At 42.1% G+C, this 17,615-nt stretch overlaps 1 protein-coding gene across 1 annotated transcript in view; it reads left to right on the forward strand.

The window, feature by feature from the left end:
* Positions 1 to 17,615, forward strand: part of Rhpn2 (rhophilin Rho GTPase binding protein 2) — a 60,449-nt gene that overhangs the window by 11,661 nt on the left and 31,173 nt on the right. Inside the window, exon 2 of the mRNA XM_026391255.2 lies at positions 1,471 to 1,586. Coding sequence (XP_026247040.1) covers positions 1,471 to 1,586 — 116 coding nt within the window. The remainder of the gene's footprint in view (positions 1 to 1,470; positions 1,587 to 17,615) is intronic.

Here is a 17,615-nt window from a genome sequence, read left to right on the forward strand (position 1 = left end):
GACTCTTGAAATGAGCAGAGTGATACTTTATTTTTTGGTGAGGGGAACCAAGCTCAATGACTTATGCATGCTGACCCAGTGCTTTACCACTGAGCTATACCCCCAGCCCAAGTTCATCATCACTAACCATCAGGGAAATGGCAGTTCCAAACCACAATGGGATACTGCAAACACTATCATAGTTATAATAAAAAAGATAGGGCTGGAGTGTAGCTAAGTGTCAGAGCACTTGCCTAACATGCACAAGGCCCTGGGTTTGATCTCTAGTACTGCAAACATAAACATACAATACAAAGACCCTTACAAGTATTGATGAGATATGGATAAGTGGAAACCCTAATGGAAATGTAAAAATAGTATAGTGACTTTGGAAAATGGTCTGATGGTCACATAGACTTATTGTTGTAACCCAGTAATCCCATCTTAGGCACACAGCCAAGAAAATAAAACAAATAAATAAATAAATAAATAAAAATAAAAAAAACATACTTCCATATAAAACCTTGTTATAAACTGGACATGGTAGCATAGACCTGTAATCCCAGTGACTTGGAGGATGAGGCAGGGGGATGGCAAGTTTGAGGCCAGCCTCAGCATTGTCTCTAAACATAAAAAGGGCTAGGGGTGTAGCTCTGTGGTGACGCACCCCATCTTTAATCTCTAGTCCAGAGAGAGAGAGAGAGAGAGAGAAGAAAACCTGACAAAATATATGTGCCATAGGAAGGGCTATTTTGTAAGGTTGGCCTTCGCTAACATCTGGAAACTTGGTCCTTGGAGTATACTCCTCATTCTCTAACTGGTAAGGTTTCACTGTGCCTAGATGGTGGTACAAAAGTATGGTTTATGATGAACGTTTGCTTTCCTTCTAAGAATTTGGAATTTTAGTACATGCTAGGCAGAGGGTGCCTTTGTGATCAGCACCCACTAAAAATCCTGGAAAGACTCTCTAATGGGCTAACTTGGGTGGAGTTGTTGCATTTCTGGTTCTGGGCAAGAGTATGCTGTGTGACCCATCATAGGTGGGAGAGAACATAAAAGAAGCCTGCATGTGATTTATCTGGACTGTCTGTGCAGCTTTACTAAGCTGCTGTGATAAGTCTTGCTCATGAGTACAATAATATCACGTCTGGTGAATCTTATTTTTTGGTACCAGGAATTGAACCCAGGGGCATTGAAGGACGGAGCCACATATCCAGCCCTTTTTATATTTTATTTAGGAAAGGGTATCACTAAGTCTCTTAGGACCTCACTAAATTGCTGAGGCTGGCTTTGAACTGGTGATCCTCCTGCCTCAGCTTCCTGAGCTGTTGGAATAATACTTGTGAGCCACCATGCCCAGCTATTTGTTTTTCTCTTTGATGTTACTTTTAGAGGATATTTTATGTTAAACGTTTTTCTGTTTTCTTAAATATTGTCATCATTTTTAGTGGCTGATCTCTGACGGGGCATCTCTTATTATTTTTTCCTTAGGGCTGTAATCCCCTTGCACAAACTGGCCGAAGCAAACTGCAGAATCAAAGGGCGGCTTTGAATCAGCAGATCCTGAAGGCTGTACGGATGCGGACAGGAGCGGAAAACCTTCTGAAGTAGGTGTCTCTGGCTTCACTGCCTCAGCTGGGAGCCCAGGCCCTCCTGAGGCCTGTCTCTCTTTCCTGTACTCCTAGGACTGGCTCTTGTGTCAGCTTTGGATTCCCACCTCAGTTCTGGTATCTACAGCATGTTCTTTCTTGCTTAGTATTGGTTTCTTAAGTTTTAGGTGGACACAATATCTTTATTTTACGTTTATGTGGTGCTGAGGGTCGGACCCAGTGCCTTGTGCATGCCAGGCGAGCGCTCTGCCACTGAGCCACAACCCCAGCCCCTGAAGTCCAGTTCTTGCCCTGGTGTTTGTTTTCCTTGTTTTCTGGACCTGATTGTTTTCTCTACTGCCTGGCGAAGATCACTGCTTGGTAAATGTGTGCTGAATGGACAAGGGAGAGCGAGGCAGGAAGATGGGACTGGGGCATTGACAGTGTCCCCTTTTCTAATGAGAGGACCCATAAACCAGGCATGGTGGCACATGCCTGGGTCCCACTGACTCAAGAGACTGAGGCAGGAGGATTACTTGAGCCCAGGAGTTCAAGGTCAGTTTGGGCAATATAGCAAGGTCCTGTCTGAAAACCAAACAATAAAACAGTAAGTGCGTGAGAGGGGTAACTTGCAGCCCTGTGCCCTTGGAACACTCAGTGTTATGTCCTGGTGGAAAAATAGTTCCTTCTCAAGCACAGAACTCAGTGAAGCCTTACCCATGCCTAAGCAGCTGTAAATCCTCCCCACACCCTTTAATACAACACAAGACTCTCTGCCAGCTTTCTTCTGTTTACTGAGCGCAGAGTTTCTTCTTCCTTCAAAGTTCTAGGGTACTTACAGGAACCTGGAACCCCAAAGCCTGGCAGGGAAGGGGCTTAATTTGCCTGCTCAAAATTATAGTTCCATTGGAGCTTTCCAAAACTTTTAGGGATTTCAAGGGTGGGGAGGGTGCAGGCATATCTGCAAGGTTATGGATATTGGCTGTTTCCAATGAATCACCTTGACTGTTGGGGTCCGTGAAGAAATCAGGTTTCTTGGGAGGTTGTTGAAAAAAATAAATATGCCAACTTGGTATTTGAAAAAGAGATACAAGACTCCAGGGCTCCCAGCTTCTGGTAGTCACAGACAGACAGGAATGAATGAATGGCATGATCAGTAACTTCTCATACACTGATCCCCTGAGCAATCAGTAAAATAGGAAGAGAGTTTTCAACCTTGATCTTGAACTAAATTCATTTCTGAATTGGTTTGAAAGGTCTCTTGAGATATTAGGTAGGGAAAGAAAGATACAGGACAGCATATTTTGTGTATGTATGGACATGGGCTCCTCCACTCTGCCCCTTGCCCCAGTGGTTCTAGTGGTTGAAACCAGGGCCTCACATATGCTAGGCAAGTGCTGTAATGCTGAGCTGCATCCCCAGCCATTTTAAACTTAATTTTGATATAGGTTGTTGCTAAGAGCTAAGTCTGGCCTTGAACTTGTGATGCTCGTATTTCAGCCTCCCTAGTAGGACATATGCTTTTCTTTTCTTTTCTTTTTCTTTCTTTCTTTCTTTTTTTTTTTTTTTAAGAGACAGAGAAAGAATTTTTTAATATTTATTTATTTTTTTGGCGGACACAACATCTTTGTTTGTATGTAGTGCTGAGGAGCGAACCCGGGGCCGTACACATGCCAGGTGAGCGCGCTACCACTTGAGCCACATCCCCAGCCCGGGACATGTGCTTTTCTATATGCACAGAAGGGTAAAGAAAGAAACTGTTAGTAGAATTGGCTCTTGAGAACAAGACCCAGGGGAAAGAGGACAAAGACGACTCTTCTTTTTTGTTTATTATTCCCTTTAGAGTTTGTACTTTTGCCAACTATATGAATTACTTTTATTCATAATTTTTTGTTGTTAGTTCATTTTATTTATACATAATATTGGGGTTTATTTTGACATCATTATTCAAGCATGGAATAAAATTTGCTCTAATATCAGTCCCTTTCCCTCTTCTTCTCCTTGTTCCCTTTTCTCTATTTTGCTGATCTTCTATTTATTTATAGCTTTAAAAAAAAAAAAGACTAGTGCATTAATGGATATACATAAAGGTGTTACTCATTGTGATATCTTCATATATGTACATAAGAAAGTTGGGCCAGACTTATTCCACTGTTCCTCCCTTTTCCTGTCCCTCTTTCCCCCCTTAACCCCCTTCCTCTACTCCTGTGATGTATCTTCTATTTTCATGGAAACCTCTCCTCCCCTTTTTTGCCTCATTTTGTTCTAGCTTCCACATAGGAGAGAAAACATTTGACCCTTGAATTTCTGGGTCTGGCTTACTTCACTTAGCATGATGCTCTTCAGTTCCATCCAGCAAATGCCATAATTTCATTCTTTTTCTTTTTTCTTTTTAAAGTTGTAGATGGACACAATAACCTTATTTTATTTACTTATTTTTTTCATGTGGTACTGAGGACTGAACCCAGTGTCTCCCATGTGCTAAGTACTCTCCCATTAAGCCACAACCCCAGCCCAATAATTTCATTCTTTGTGGCTGAGTAAAACTCTATTGTGTGTATATACTACATTTTCTTTATCCATTCATCTGTTGATGGGCACCTAGGCTGGTCCCAGAGCTTGGCTGTTGTAAACTGGGCTGCTGTCAACATTAATGTGGCTGCATCCTTCTAGTATGCTGACTCTAAAATCAAAGATCTAATCTTTTGGAAATACACCAAGGAATGGGATAGCTGGGACATGGGGTGGTTCTATTTTTAGTTTTCTGAGGAGTCTCCATAGTACTTTTCAGAGTGGTTGTACTAATTTGTAGTTCTACCAACAATGTAGAACTGTGTTTTCCCCCCTATATCCTTGTCCACGTTTATTTATTTTTTTTTAAAATATTTTTATTTTATTTATTTTTCAGTTATTGGCAGACACAACATCTTTGTTTGTATGTGGTGCTGAGGATCGAACCCGGGCCGCACGCATGCCAGATGAGCGCGCTACCACTTGAGCCACATCCCCACCCCGTCCACGTTTATTTTTATTTGTAAATCACCATTCTGACTGGAGTGAGATGAAATCTTTATGTGGTTTTTGAATTGCCTTTCCCCTACTGCTAGAGATGTTGAACAGAACTTCACATAGTTATTGGCCATTTGTATTTCTTCTTCTTTCTTCTTTTTTTTTTTTTTTTTGTGTGTGTGTTGCTGGGGATTGAACCCAGGGCCTTGTGCATGCAAGGCAAGCACTCTACCAACTGAGCTATATCCCTAGTCCTCTGTATTTATTCTTTTGGGAAGTATGTATTTAGTTCTTTTACCCATTTGTTAATTGGGTTCTGTGTGTGTGTGTGTGTGTGTGTGTGTGTGTGTGTTTGTGTGTGTGTGTGTTGAGTTTTTTAATATATTCAGGATATTAATCCCCTGACTGAGGAGCAGGTGGCAAAGATCTTTTCCCATTCTGTGGGTTTTCTGTTCACATTCTCATTTCCTTTGCTGTACATAATTTTATGGCATCCCACTTATTGATTCTTGGTTTTATTTCTTGTGCTTTTGGGGGTCTTGTTAAGGAAGTCAGTGACTGTGTCAGTATGTCAGAGTGTTGACACTAGCTATTATTCTAGCATTTGCAGAGTTTCTGGTCTAATTCCTAGGTCTTTGATCCACTTAAGTTCTGTGCAGGGTGAGAGATAGGTATCTGGTCTCTTTCTTTTACATATGGGTATCCAGTTTTCCAGCACCATTTGTTATCAAGTGACTGTATCTCTGTGGGTTTTTCACTGTGTGTCTTCTGTTCCATTGGTTTTTGTTACTCATTTTTTATTGTGAAATACTGCAGAGGTCCAAAAGAATAATACAAGCAGATCCCTGGAATCTGCCACTCGGTCAGGAATAACAGTGCTGTGTCTGTGTTGGTTTTATTACTCCCAGAACAGCAGAGGACAGAAGGTCCTGGGCGGGAAAGGTCTGGGGAACCTCCTCCCTGGCTCCTTTTATAACTAGGTGTAAGGGAGTTGTTACTAGAGGGCACTGGGAAAGTATTGTAACTTTTTAGCTTTTTTTTTTTTTTTTTCTTTTTTTAAGTCAAAGTATACCAGGCTGGGGATATGGCTCAGTTGGTAGAGTGCTTGCCTCGCATGTAAGGCCCAGGGTTCAATCCCCAGCACCATACACACACACACACACAAAAAAAAAAAAAAAAAAAAAAAAAGTCAGAGTATACCAAAATTTATTAGAAGGGAGGAAAAAGAGCAGGGGGTGGAGGAGTACCCTCAAGGAAGAGAAGTAAGTCCTCTCAGAGAGAGCAGTGACTACATTTTATCTTTTAAAATATCTGACAGTTCCCCGACTGGGCATCGTGGCAGACACCAGAAATCCCAGTGACTTGGGAGGCTGGGGATGTAATTCAGTGGTATAGAGCTCCTAGGTCAGTTCCCAGTACCAAAAAAAAAAAAAAAAAAAAAAAAATCGGCAGAGCCTCTGTCTGAAGACAAGTCATCATTAGCTCCTCACAGCACAGTAGACTTCAGGAGGCCTGCACAGCTTAGGAGAGTCCTCCTAAATTTGACACCCCCTACCTGTTCTGGGAAGTCTGGTGTGTTTTGTGACCTCAGGCTCTGCTTGCCACAATTTTTTTTTCCCCCTGCATACTAGAGATCAGATCCTGAGGCTCTTTACCCCTGAGCTACATCCCCAGCCCTTTTAAAATATTTTTATTAGATACAGAGTCTCATTGAGTTGTTTAGGGCCTCACCAAGTTGCGGAGGCTGGCTTTGAACTTGTGATCCTCCAGCTTCAGCCTCCCAAGTTGCTGGGATTACAGGTGTGCACCACGGCGCCCAGCTCCTTTTTATTTTGTATTTTGAGGCAAGGTCTTGCTAAATTGCTGAGGCTAGCCTCAGTCTTGGCAATCCTCCTGCCTCAGCCTCCCGAGTTGCTGCAGTTGCAGGTGTGTACCTCTTTTCTGTTTGACACTTTAACAGGCCAGCTCTGTGGGCTGGGGAGTAGCCCTGAGGCCTCTCTGGGAGTAGTCTCTGCTAGATTTTCCTGTTTATGAATTCACAGAGCACTTCTTAAGTGCCATGAAGGGTTAGAGGTGCAGGGGATAAGGCTACCCACAATGCATGTGAAGTCCTCTTTTATGGAGGGGAGACTTTTTTTGCAGGGGAATGGGTTACTGGGGATGGAACCAGGGCCTGACACATGTTAGGCAAGTGCTGTACCACTGAGCTACCTGCCAACCTGTGAGGGGAGACTTTAATATACAAATAAACAAATCAGACCATGTCAGGAAGTGATGTTTTTCTAGGGTGTGATGAAATGAAAATATGATAGCGACTGGCCCCGGATAGCACAGCCTCAGAGACTTGGGGCACTCAGAGAGGCTCCTTTGACCAGGGGCTTGGAGTTTCTCAGGCTGAAACTAGGGCAGTTCTGCCTGTCTGCTTTTCTTTTCTTTTTTTTCTTATTTTTAGTTGTGCATGGACACCATAACTTTATTTATTTTTATGTGGTGCTGAGGATCGAACCCAGTGCCTCACACGTGCAAGGCGCGTGCTCTACCACTGAGCCCCAGCCCCAGCCTTACTGACACCAGCAAATAGCTCTGAGACTGGCTCAGACTCATTGTCAAGTTAGTTGTAGAGGTGGCATGGGTGGGGGTGGGGTGGGGTTGTTAATGATTCTCACACTGACCTAATAGTTCAAAGTGCCCCACTCTGGACAATGTTGTCAGAGGAAACCCTAAAGGTATTTATTAATCTGGTTCAACCGGCACCAACGGTTTTCTGAAAATAAATAAGGCATTTTGCCAAGCCTAGCGGTGGCCCGGCCGTGTCCCTGGGTGATGGATGATGATTATGTGACTGTTGCTATGAGCAGGGGCTAGTTTCTGTCATGTCTTGGGCCTTGCGCTCCTTCTTTCTTCTAATTTTCAGATGTTCACCTGCAGTCCCCACATGAAGGTAGCACAGTTGGAACAGGGATAGGGGGATGTTTGGGAAAATGTCCCCAGAAATGTGGGATGAGAAGTGAGGGTTCCAGTGTGTGACCAGGTAAGAGGACACTGTGGCTGGGCAGGTGCTGTGAGCTGCCAGGATTTTAGGCCCCTTCAAATCTTCTCTGATCTGTATCAGCAAAGAATCTATGAGCTTCCTGGAATTTAATTAGGAGAATAGCCAATATTTTAAAGGTACCTACCCGTGCCAGATCTTCTGTCCCCACTCCACAAAGTTGGAGATCTCTTTTTCTGGGGGGTGTGGAGGGGAGACTACTGGGCATCGAACACAAGAGCCCTTTACCACTGAGTTGCATCCTCAGCCCTTTTTGTTTTTTATTTTGAGACAGGGTCTTCCTAAGTTGCTAAGGCTGGCCTCAAACTTATGATCCTTCTACCTCAGCCTCCCAAGTTACTGGGATTACAGGCATATGCCAATCTGCCCAATTTTTAAAATAATCTTTCTTTTTTTCTTTTTTAGGGGGATAGTAACAGGGCTTTAGCTCAGGGTGCTTTACTACTTTTTTTAAATTTTGAGACAGGGTCTAAGTTGTTTAGGGACTTGCTAAGTTGCTGAGGCTGACCTTGAACTTGCAGTCCTTCTGAGTTTCTGGGCTTACAGACATGTACCACCATGCCCAGCTTAAAAGTCTTTTCATTGTTGCTGGGAACAAAAGTATACTCCTGTAATCTCAGTTACTTGGGAGGCCAAGAAAGGAGGATTGCAAGTTTGAGGCCAGCGTGCTCAACTTAGCAAGACCTATCTCAAAATGAAATTTTAAAAAGGGCTGAAGATCTAGCTCAGAGGTGGAAGACTCCTGGGTTCAATTCCAAGTACTGCAGTCAATCAATCAGTCATTTGATTGTTGAATTTTTAAACATTGGCAACCAGTGAAGGGGAGGGAAAAACAACTACCCGAGGGCCAAGTGAACGAGTTGCACAGGTCTCTGGTTCAGTTTGTGATCACTTAGCCAGAGGGTCATGGGATTTTAGGCCAGGAGTAACCTGGGATGGTTTAATGAGAATGACCAGAGGTTGATGACTGCTCGCATGGTCACTTCTGAGGGGCTGGTACGTGTTCTTGCAGTGAGATGTGGGAGCGCTCCTTGGCCTTTTGGGCTGGCATGAAATCCAAGGCCTGCCTTCCCCTACTGAGAGATGGACTTGGAGCAGATATCCTGCCAGCCCACACCTAATCTTCTGCCCCAGTCATGTGGCCCTGCAAGGGCATAGGCTAGCCTCAGGCCTACCTCCTGAGTCCCTGGCAGAGCAGGATTCAGGACCAGTTCCTGGAAGAACAGGTGGCAGAGTAAAGACTGTTCCCTAGAGTCAACTAAGTGGATCCGATAAGGTCTCTGAAGCAGGTGCAAGTCACTGGGTCAATTATGGTACCTGTTCCCAGAGGAACAATTTTACTCAAAGACTTGGGAGAGAAAAAAAATCTCATGGAAACCAATAGGGACATGAGAGTCAGAAAGCAAAATTCAAGTGTGTGTTTAAGACAAAACATGGGGACATGCCAGGAATTTTCAACTCGGGACACAGAAGCCATCTTTGTTCTTTTTAGTACATATGTGCTTTTTATCAAAATCCCTCTGGCCAGAGGGAAGCCATGGAGACTAATGTGAGGCCCTTTCTGGGCCCTTTCTGAAGCACCCTTCTGCCTCATTCTGGTCAGCCTCAAGTTCTCTTTTGGCTAAAACATTGATTACTATACCACACTGGCCCAGAGGAGTCGACACCGAAACAGAAGCTGAAAGACGCAGCACATTTCCCTAAAAAGCCCAGGGAAACCATTTGTTTTCATTCAGAAAGGCAGCCAGGGCACAAAGCATTAGCATCAACAAGACGCAGGCTCTGGACTTAATCCCTGATTTGGACCAACCCATTTTATATTTGACCATTGCCCCAGCCTAGGACCAGAGGTGGCTGGGTGTGTCTGCCATCTTGAATTGGTACACCTTAATCAAGAAACCTCCTTCTACCAACGAATCAGTGAAAAATCCTTACCTGTGCTAGAAATACACCTTAAATCCTAGAATTGACTTCTGCATCATCTCTGTATCCAAAGATCAGCATCAGAGAAGCCAAACTCAGGACCCCACCTGGCTGCCACCATAATTCAAAGTGACTCACACAAAAACATCTACATCCAAAGAATAGCTCAGTGATTGGTTACAATTCTTAGGTAGCAAATTATTGTCATGTTGGGAGAGAGGAGATATAGAAAATTAACATGTAAGAAACCAAGAGTTGGCATTATGTGTGCATTGTCTTGGCATTTGGGGAGTCTTGGTGTCTCCGTTGCTATAATTTATCTTGGACCCAGGCTGCTGCCAAGAACCAGTGAGCCGACAGTTGGGAGCAGTCTTCATTCTGACATTTTTTTCTTCCAGAAACTGAAATTTGTTGAGTCTCCATCATGGAGAAAGGACGGTGTAAACTTCTAGGAGAAATATCAAGAAATAGAAGACTTGTTCTTTAGGAGTTTTCACTGTTTATCCAAAATAGATTTCAAGGGCTGGGGTCGTAGCTCAGTGGTAGAGGGCTTGCCTAGAGTGTATGAAGCACTGGGTTTGATTCTCAGCACCACATATAAATAAATAAAATAAAGGTCCATCAACAACTAAAAACAAACAAAAACAAAACAAAACAAAGTAGATTTGAAGCACATTTGCTCATTTGTACAACATGTCAGATTAAAGCATGAATGAATAAGGATGTAAAGGCTAGGAGGAAGAAAGATATAAGAGAGATTTAGATTTGTCTGAAGGTATGGCTAACACATGCCACAGAATCCTATATATATATTTTTTATTTTATTTTATTTTTTTAGAGAGAATTTTTTTTTAATATTTATTTTTAGTTCTTGGGGGACACAACATCTTTGTTTGTATGTGGTGCTGAGGATCCAACCCGGGCCGCACGCATGCCAGGCGAGCGCGCTACCACTTGAGCCACATCCCCAGCCCCATATATATATTTTTTAATATTTATTTTTTAGTTATAGGTGGCCACAATGTCTTTATTTTATTTGTATGCAGTGCTGAGGATTGAACCCAGCCTCACACCTGCTAGGCCAGCATCCCAGCCCAAGTCCTATATATTTTATTAGAGGTGAACCACAGTGTGTCTATTGAGCTTCCTGGCAGGTGATATGAAGAAGGGAATGTGATCTGGAACACACTGTGTGCTCATTAGCCAAAAACAACATGTCATTAAAAAGTGAACCCCTTCCTAATACTGAGGGCTGAGAAAGTTTTCTTCCTTGAATCCTGATGGATAATATTAACTAGTAAATCAGTCATTTTCTCAATGACCCCTCTGTAGCCCAGGTTTTACAAGCTGCAGGTTGTGACCCATGGTGTGTAATGAAATCAATCCAATGAATTGCTGTGGTATAATAAAAAATAAATATTTGTCTTTGTTCCCTGTGTTCCTGGTACAGAGCTCCTAAAAAAACCCTTGACGTCTCTGTTCCTGGCACAGACCTCCTAAAACCATTCCCAAGTAATAAGAATATCTTTTTTTTTTTTTCAAGTAATAAGAATATCTTGTGTGTGCTAATGAGATGACTCCTGGTCGGGAAGCTTCAGAACGGGGAAGATTCCCAGAAAGACCAGGCCATGATGAGAGGGCTGGAACTTTTAGTTCCCCGTTCCCTTCCACCTCCAGAGATGGCAGAGGACCTGGAGATTGAGGTCAATTACCAGGGACCAATGGCTAATGAGTCATGTCTATGTAATTAATCCTCCATAAAAATCCCTAAATGATGGGGTGCAGGTTGCTCCCAGGCTGTGAACAGGTGCTGGGAAGGAGGCACACCCAGAGAGGTCATGGCATCCACATCTACCCACCTCTGTTCTGTATCTCACTCTGTGCCATCTCTTCCCACATCTCAGACTCCATAATGAGCCAGAAAGGTAGGTAAAGTGTTTTCCTGAGTTCTGTGAATCATTACAGTGAATTGTCAAACCTGAGGAGCGGATTTTAAGTTCCCCCCAATTGATAGCTGGACAGTGAGAGATCCAGGTATTGCCCTCTCCTGGGACTTGCAGCCCATACTTGCCTTCTTGTGAGCCTTTAACTTATTGAGCCTGCTGCTAACTTTGTTAGTTGGAATTGGGATTGAATCGAATTGTTGAAAACCTAGTTGGTGTTGGAGAATCAGAGAATTGGAAAGTCGTAAATAACATTTTTTTGCGGTGGGGGGGCGGTCTGCCCTGGGGATTGAATCCAGGATTTAGTGCATGATAGCCATGTGTTGTACCACTTACCTACATCCCAGCCCAAGATCATTTTTTTTTTTTTTAAATAAAGGAAGTTGTTAGTTGTGAGTAAGTTGTAAGTTTTTAGAGAAGAATAGGATATGTTGGAGTGTATCACATCCATGACTTTAGTGAGGCTTGTGTTCTAGGGATGCATATGTGTATCCCTACGTTGTAATATAAAATGCATTTCATATTGGTGATCGTGAACCCTCCCCTTTACTCCTCAAGACTTCAAACTAGTGACATTTACCAGCCAGTAGTTCATTGCCTGGCTAGGGAAGCCCAAAGGTAGAGGTGTAAAAGTTTCCCGGGCAGCCAGAGGATGAGCACTGTCATGCATGTGGCAAGGTGAAGGACAGCCCCAAGGGAGGGTGGGGGGAGACTGAAGGAAGAGGGGTAGTACTTCACTCTCTGGAGGAAAGATGGGCAGGTGGGAGCAAAGCAAGCAGGTGACAGGGCTGGATTTTCCTCAGCTGAGGAGGGAGCAATGGTAAGATACCGTCTCTCTGGTTGGCTGGAGCTCTCGGCTAATCAACCTCAGGTTTCTTCATCCATGAAATGAAAACAACATTAGCACCCAAAGAGATGGTGCCTGGACATGAGCTCATCATAGGTCTGGCTCAATGCCTGGTTATTATTTTATAGTTATTTTTGAAGTGATTCTTAATCTGTAAAATGTAAGGTCTTTGAGTAGGTGTAAAAAAAACCCCTGTGTTTGAAAACGTGTAAAAAAATCAGCATACTATAGCAACACCTGAACACTCATGTTTTTTGCAGTACAATTCTCATTAGCCAAGTTATGGAATCTACGCAGGTATCTGCCAGTGGGAGAAAGGATAAAGAAAATATAGTATATGTACACAATGGAATGAAATAATGCCATTTACAGGAAAATGGATAGAATTAGAAGTCCTCAGTTAAACAAAATAAGCCAGTCTCAGAAAGCCAAGTATCACATGCTTTCTCCCAAATGCGGAATCCAACGGGAAAAAGACAACATAAGGGGGCTGGAGATGTGGCTCAGCGGTAGCGCGCTCGCCTGGCATGCGTGCGGCCCAGGTTCGATCCTCAGCACCACATACCAACAAAGATGTTGTGTCCGCCGAGAACTAAAAAATAAATATTAAAAATTCTCTCTCTCTCTCTCTCTCTCTCTCTCTCCTCTCTCACTCTCTCTTAAAAAAAAAAAAGAAAAAGAAAAAGACAACATAAAAGTAGAAGGGAGACTATTAAAGGAATAGGAAGGTCATGGAAGGTAATGCAGGGTGGATATTATCAAAGTATTTTATGTCTATGTTCTAATACGCCACAACAAAACCCATTATTCTGTATGATTAAAATGCACTAATAGGGGCTGGGGTTGTGGCTCAGTGGTGGAGCGCTCACCTAGCACGCTTGAGCTACTGGGTTTGATCCTCAGCACCACATAAAAATAAAATAAAGGGATTGTGTCCACCTACAACTAAAAACCAGACAAACATTAATAAAGCTGGGTGCAATGGTGCACACCTATAATCCAGCAGCTCGGGAGGCTGAGGCGAGAGGATAACGAGTTCAAAGCCAGCCTCAGCAAAAGTGAGGCCCTGAGCAACTCACTGAGACCCTGTCTCTAAATAAAATACAAAACAGGGTTGGGATGTAGCTCAGTGGTGCAATGGCTCTGAGTTCAGTCCCCCGTACCAAAAAAAAAAAAAAAAAAAAAACAAAAAAACAAAAACCCCAGTAATAATAATAAAAAAAACCTTCAGTAAAGTTTGTTGCTATATATTGCTGAATGCCGTTCCATTCTATGTATACACCATGTGAGTATACCAAAAAATTTTAAAAGCCTTTTTAAAAAACTATTTTTTTTAGTTGTAGATAGAAATAATACCTTTATTTTATTTATTTTTATGTGTTGCTGAGAATCAGACCCAGTTCCTCAAACGTGTGAGGCAAGCACTCTACCATTAAGCTATAATCCAGCCCCAAGTATACTAGATTTTACTAGCTAGTGGACATTTAGATTGTTCTGGCTTTTGGGGATACTATGAATATTCACATGTCTTTGGATACATGCCTATTTTTATTTGTCTCATGTCGATTCTTAGAGTGAAAATGCTAGGTTACATGGCAAGTTTTTGTATAACTGTCAAACTGTTTTCCAAAGTGATTCTACCTTTTACCATCTGCAGTTTATGAGGGCTTCAGTTTCTCCACGTCTTCACTGATGCTGTTATTATCTGACTTTTTTTTTTTAAATCATAGCCAATCTAATAGGTGTATATTGGTGTCTCATTATGGTTTTAATTTGCAGTCCTCTGCTGACTAATGATATGATATGATATGACTAATGATATGATAAGTTTCATGTGCTTTTAACTGTTCATATATCTTCTTTGGTAACATGTCCATTCCGGTCTTTTGTCTATTTGAAAAAATACATCGAATTATCTTTTGAATTTTTTAGTGTAGCTCTTTATATATTCTGCATACAAATTATTAGATATATAATTTGTAAATATTTTCTCTTGGTCTTTGGCTTTATTCTCTTCTCCGTGTGTGTGTGTGTGTGTGTGTGTGTGTGTGTGTGTTGGGGTTTAAACCTAGGTGCTCAGACATGCTAAGTACTAAGCACATGTTCTTCTTCTGAGCTATATTCCCAGCCCCTTTTTCTTATAGTGTCTCCTAAAAGGCAGAGATTTTAAAGCTTTTTTTTTTTTTTTTAAAGAGAGAGAGAGAGAATTTTTAATATTTATTTTTCGGTTTTCGGCGGACACAACATCTTTGTTGGTATGTGGTGCTGAGGATCGAACTTGGGCCACATGCATACCAGGCGAGTGCGCTACCGCTTGAGCCATACCCCCAGCCCAGATTTTAAAACTTGACAGTGACTTTTCATCAGTTTCTTCTCTTGGGATTATGCTCTCAGTGTGTAAGAATATTTTATCCAACCCAATGTCATGAAATTTTCTCCTTTATTTTCTTCTAGAAGATTTAGATTTTTTTTGCCCATTGTGCAGTAAAGGATCCACATTGCAGGCCTGAGACTGCTATCCTTAGGCAGGCCTGTTGGCAAGACTGGCTCTGGGTTCATGGCTGGAAACTTAGATTTTCGGAGGGTTCCCATCCTCCCGGTCTGATATGAGTGGCTCACCATGCCAACACTGTACAAATGATGTGTTGTGTGGAACTACCTCCTTCCCTTCCGGGAATTAGAATTTTGGAATTTTTCTAGGTGGAGGTGCCTGCTTGATCAGCCCCCAGTAAAAATTCTGGATACTGCATCTCAAACGAGCTTTCCTGAGAGATGGCATTTCATATGGGTTGTCACAGCTCATTACTGGAGGAATTAAATGTGACCTGCATAAAACTCCACTGGGAGAGAACTCTTAAAAGCCTGTGCCAGCCTTCCTTCAAGACCTCTCACACCCCTTTGCTTTGTTATCTCTTTGCTCTGATAAATTCAAGCAATGAGTTCTGCTAGTCATAGTAGCATATCAGTTGCTGAACCTGGGTATCATGGTTGGGATATGTGGTGTCCCCAGAAAATGCCATGTGTGAGACAATGCCATATTCAGAAGTGAAATGATGAGATTATGAGAGTTGTGACCTAATCAGTGAATTAACCCACTGACCTAGATTAACTAGGTAGAAACTAGAGGCAGATAGGGTGTGGCTGGAGGAGGTGGGTCGGTGGGGGTGTGCCTTTGGGGTTTCTGTTTTGTCCCCTCTGCTTCGTGGTTCCGTGTCCTGAGCTGCTTTCCTCCACCACACCCTTCCACCATGATGTCTGTCTCACTTTGGGCTCAGAGCTGTGGAGTCAGCCATCTAAGGACTGAGCCTCTGAAAATGTGAGCCAGAATAAAATTCTCCTCCCTGTTTGTTCTTGTCAGGTATTTCAATCACAACGATGAAGAAAGCTGACTAAAACACTGGGGGTGGTCCTGGGGACCTGGACATAACTATGAATGTCTAATTGCTTTAGCATCAGTTGTTAAAAAGACTATCTTTCCCCCGCTTCTAACTGTCCTGGCATGTTTGTCAAAATCAGTTGGCCATAAGCCTAAGGATTTATTTCTGGTTCATTGCCTCCCCTCATGCCAGTACAACCCTGTCTTGATTACTGTGATTTTGTAACAAGTTTTAAAATCAAACAGCACAAATCCTCCAACTTTGTTCTTTTTTCAAAATTGTTGTGGCTATTCTAGGTTCTTTGTGTCTCCATACAAATTTTAGTATCTACTTGATGATTTCTGCTAAAAAAAAAAAAAAAATTATGGAGGATTGGGGTTGTAGCTTAGTGGCAGAGCAATTGCCTAGCGTGTGTGAGGCACGGAGTTCGATTCTAAGCACCGCATATAAATAAATAAAATAAAGGTCCATTGACAACTAAAAAATATATTTAAAAAAATGCTTATGGGGATTTGGATTGGGATTGCATTGGGTCAGAAAGTCAGCTGGGGAGACTTGACCTCTTAATAATGAGTCTTTGATCCTTAAATGTGGAATATCTGTTCATGTAATATCTCAGAGATGTTTCATAGTTTTCAGTGTCCAAATGTTGGACTTTTGTTAAATGGCTATTGTGAACAGATTGGTTTTCTCAGTTTCATTTTAAGGTTGTTTATTGCTAGAAATAGATTAATTTGCATGAGTGTTTGTGGTCTCTATTTATTTATTTGGTGCTGGGGATTGAATCCAGGGCCTTGCACATGTTAAAGCACATGCTGTTCCACTGAGCTACACCCCAGCTCTGAATTCTGCATATTGATGTACCCTGTGACCTTGCTAAATTTATTAGTTCTAACATTTGTTTTATGGATGCCTTGGGATTTTCTACATATAAGATAAGGCAGCCAGGTGAGGTGGTGAATGCCTGTAATCCCAGCAGCTCTGGAGGCTGAGGCAGGAGGATCCTGAGTTCAAAGCCAGCCTCAGTAATTTAGCGAGGTGCTCAGCAATGCAGTGAGATGCCGTCTGTAAATAAAATACAAAAATGTGTGGGGATATGGTGGAGTGGTCAAAGGGCCCTGGTTTCAATCCTAGTAGCAAAAAAAAAAACCCCAAAAAACAAAAAAAAATAAGGCCACTGTGAATAAAGGCAGTTTTATTTCTTCCTTTCTCATCCGGAAGCCTTTAATTTCTTTCCTTGCCTCATTGCTGCTGGTTTGAACTACTAGTACAGTGTTTGTGAGAAATGACAAAAACATACATCTCTACCTTATCCAGAAGGGTAATACAGTCAGTCTTTGACTGTTAAGTATGTTAGCTGTCAGATTGTGTAAGTACCTTTTATCAGCTTTTGTAAATTCTTATTTTTCATAGTTTGTTGAAAAACGTTAGCATGAATTTGCATGGGATTTTGTTAACATGCTTTTTGCTGTATCTATTGAGACAACATGTGTTTTTATTTTTATTTTATTTATTTATTTATTTATTTTTTGGTACTGGGGATTGAATCCAGGGGCACTCAACCACTGAGCCATATCCCCAGCCCTTTTTATATTTTATTTGGAGACAGGGTCTCACTGAGTTGCTTAGAGCCTTGCTAAGTTGCTGAGGCTGGCTTTGAACTCATGATCCTCCTGCTTGGCCTCCCAAGCCACTGGAATTACTATGAGACTGGGCCCAGCTAACCATGTGTTATTTTACTAATATAGTGTTACATGAGTTGATTTTCCGATGTAGGACCAATCTTGTATCCTGGAATAAATCATGGTAGATAATCCTTTTTATATATTGCTGGTTTGGGTTGCTGTTTATTGAGGATTTTTGCATAGGTATTCATGAAGGATATTGACCTGTTTTGTT

Source organism: Urocitellus parryii, chromosome 15, assembly GCF_045843805.1.
Source record: "Urocitellus parryii isolate mUroPar1 chromosome 15, mUroPar1.hap1, whole genome shotgun sequence".
Lineage (NCBI taxonomy): Eukaryota > Metazoa > Chordata > Mammalia > Rodentia > Sciuridae > Urocitellus > Urocitellus parryii.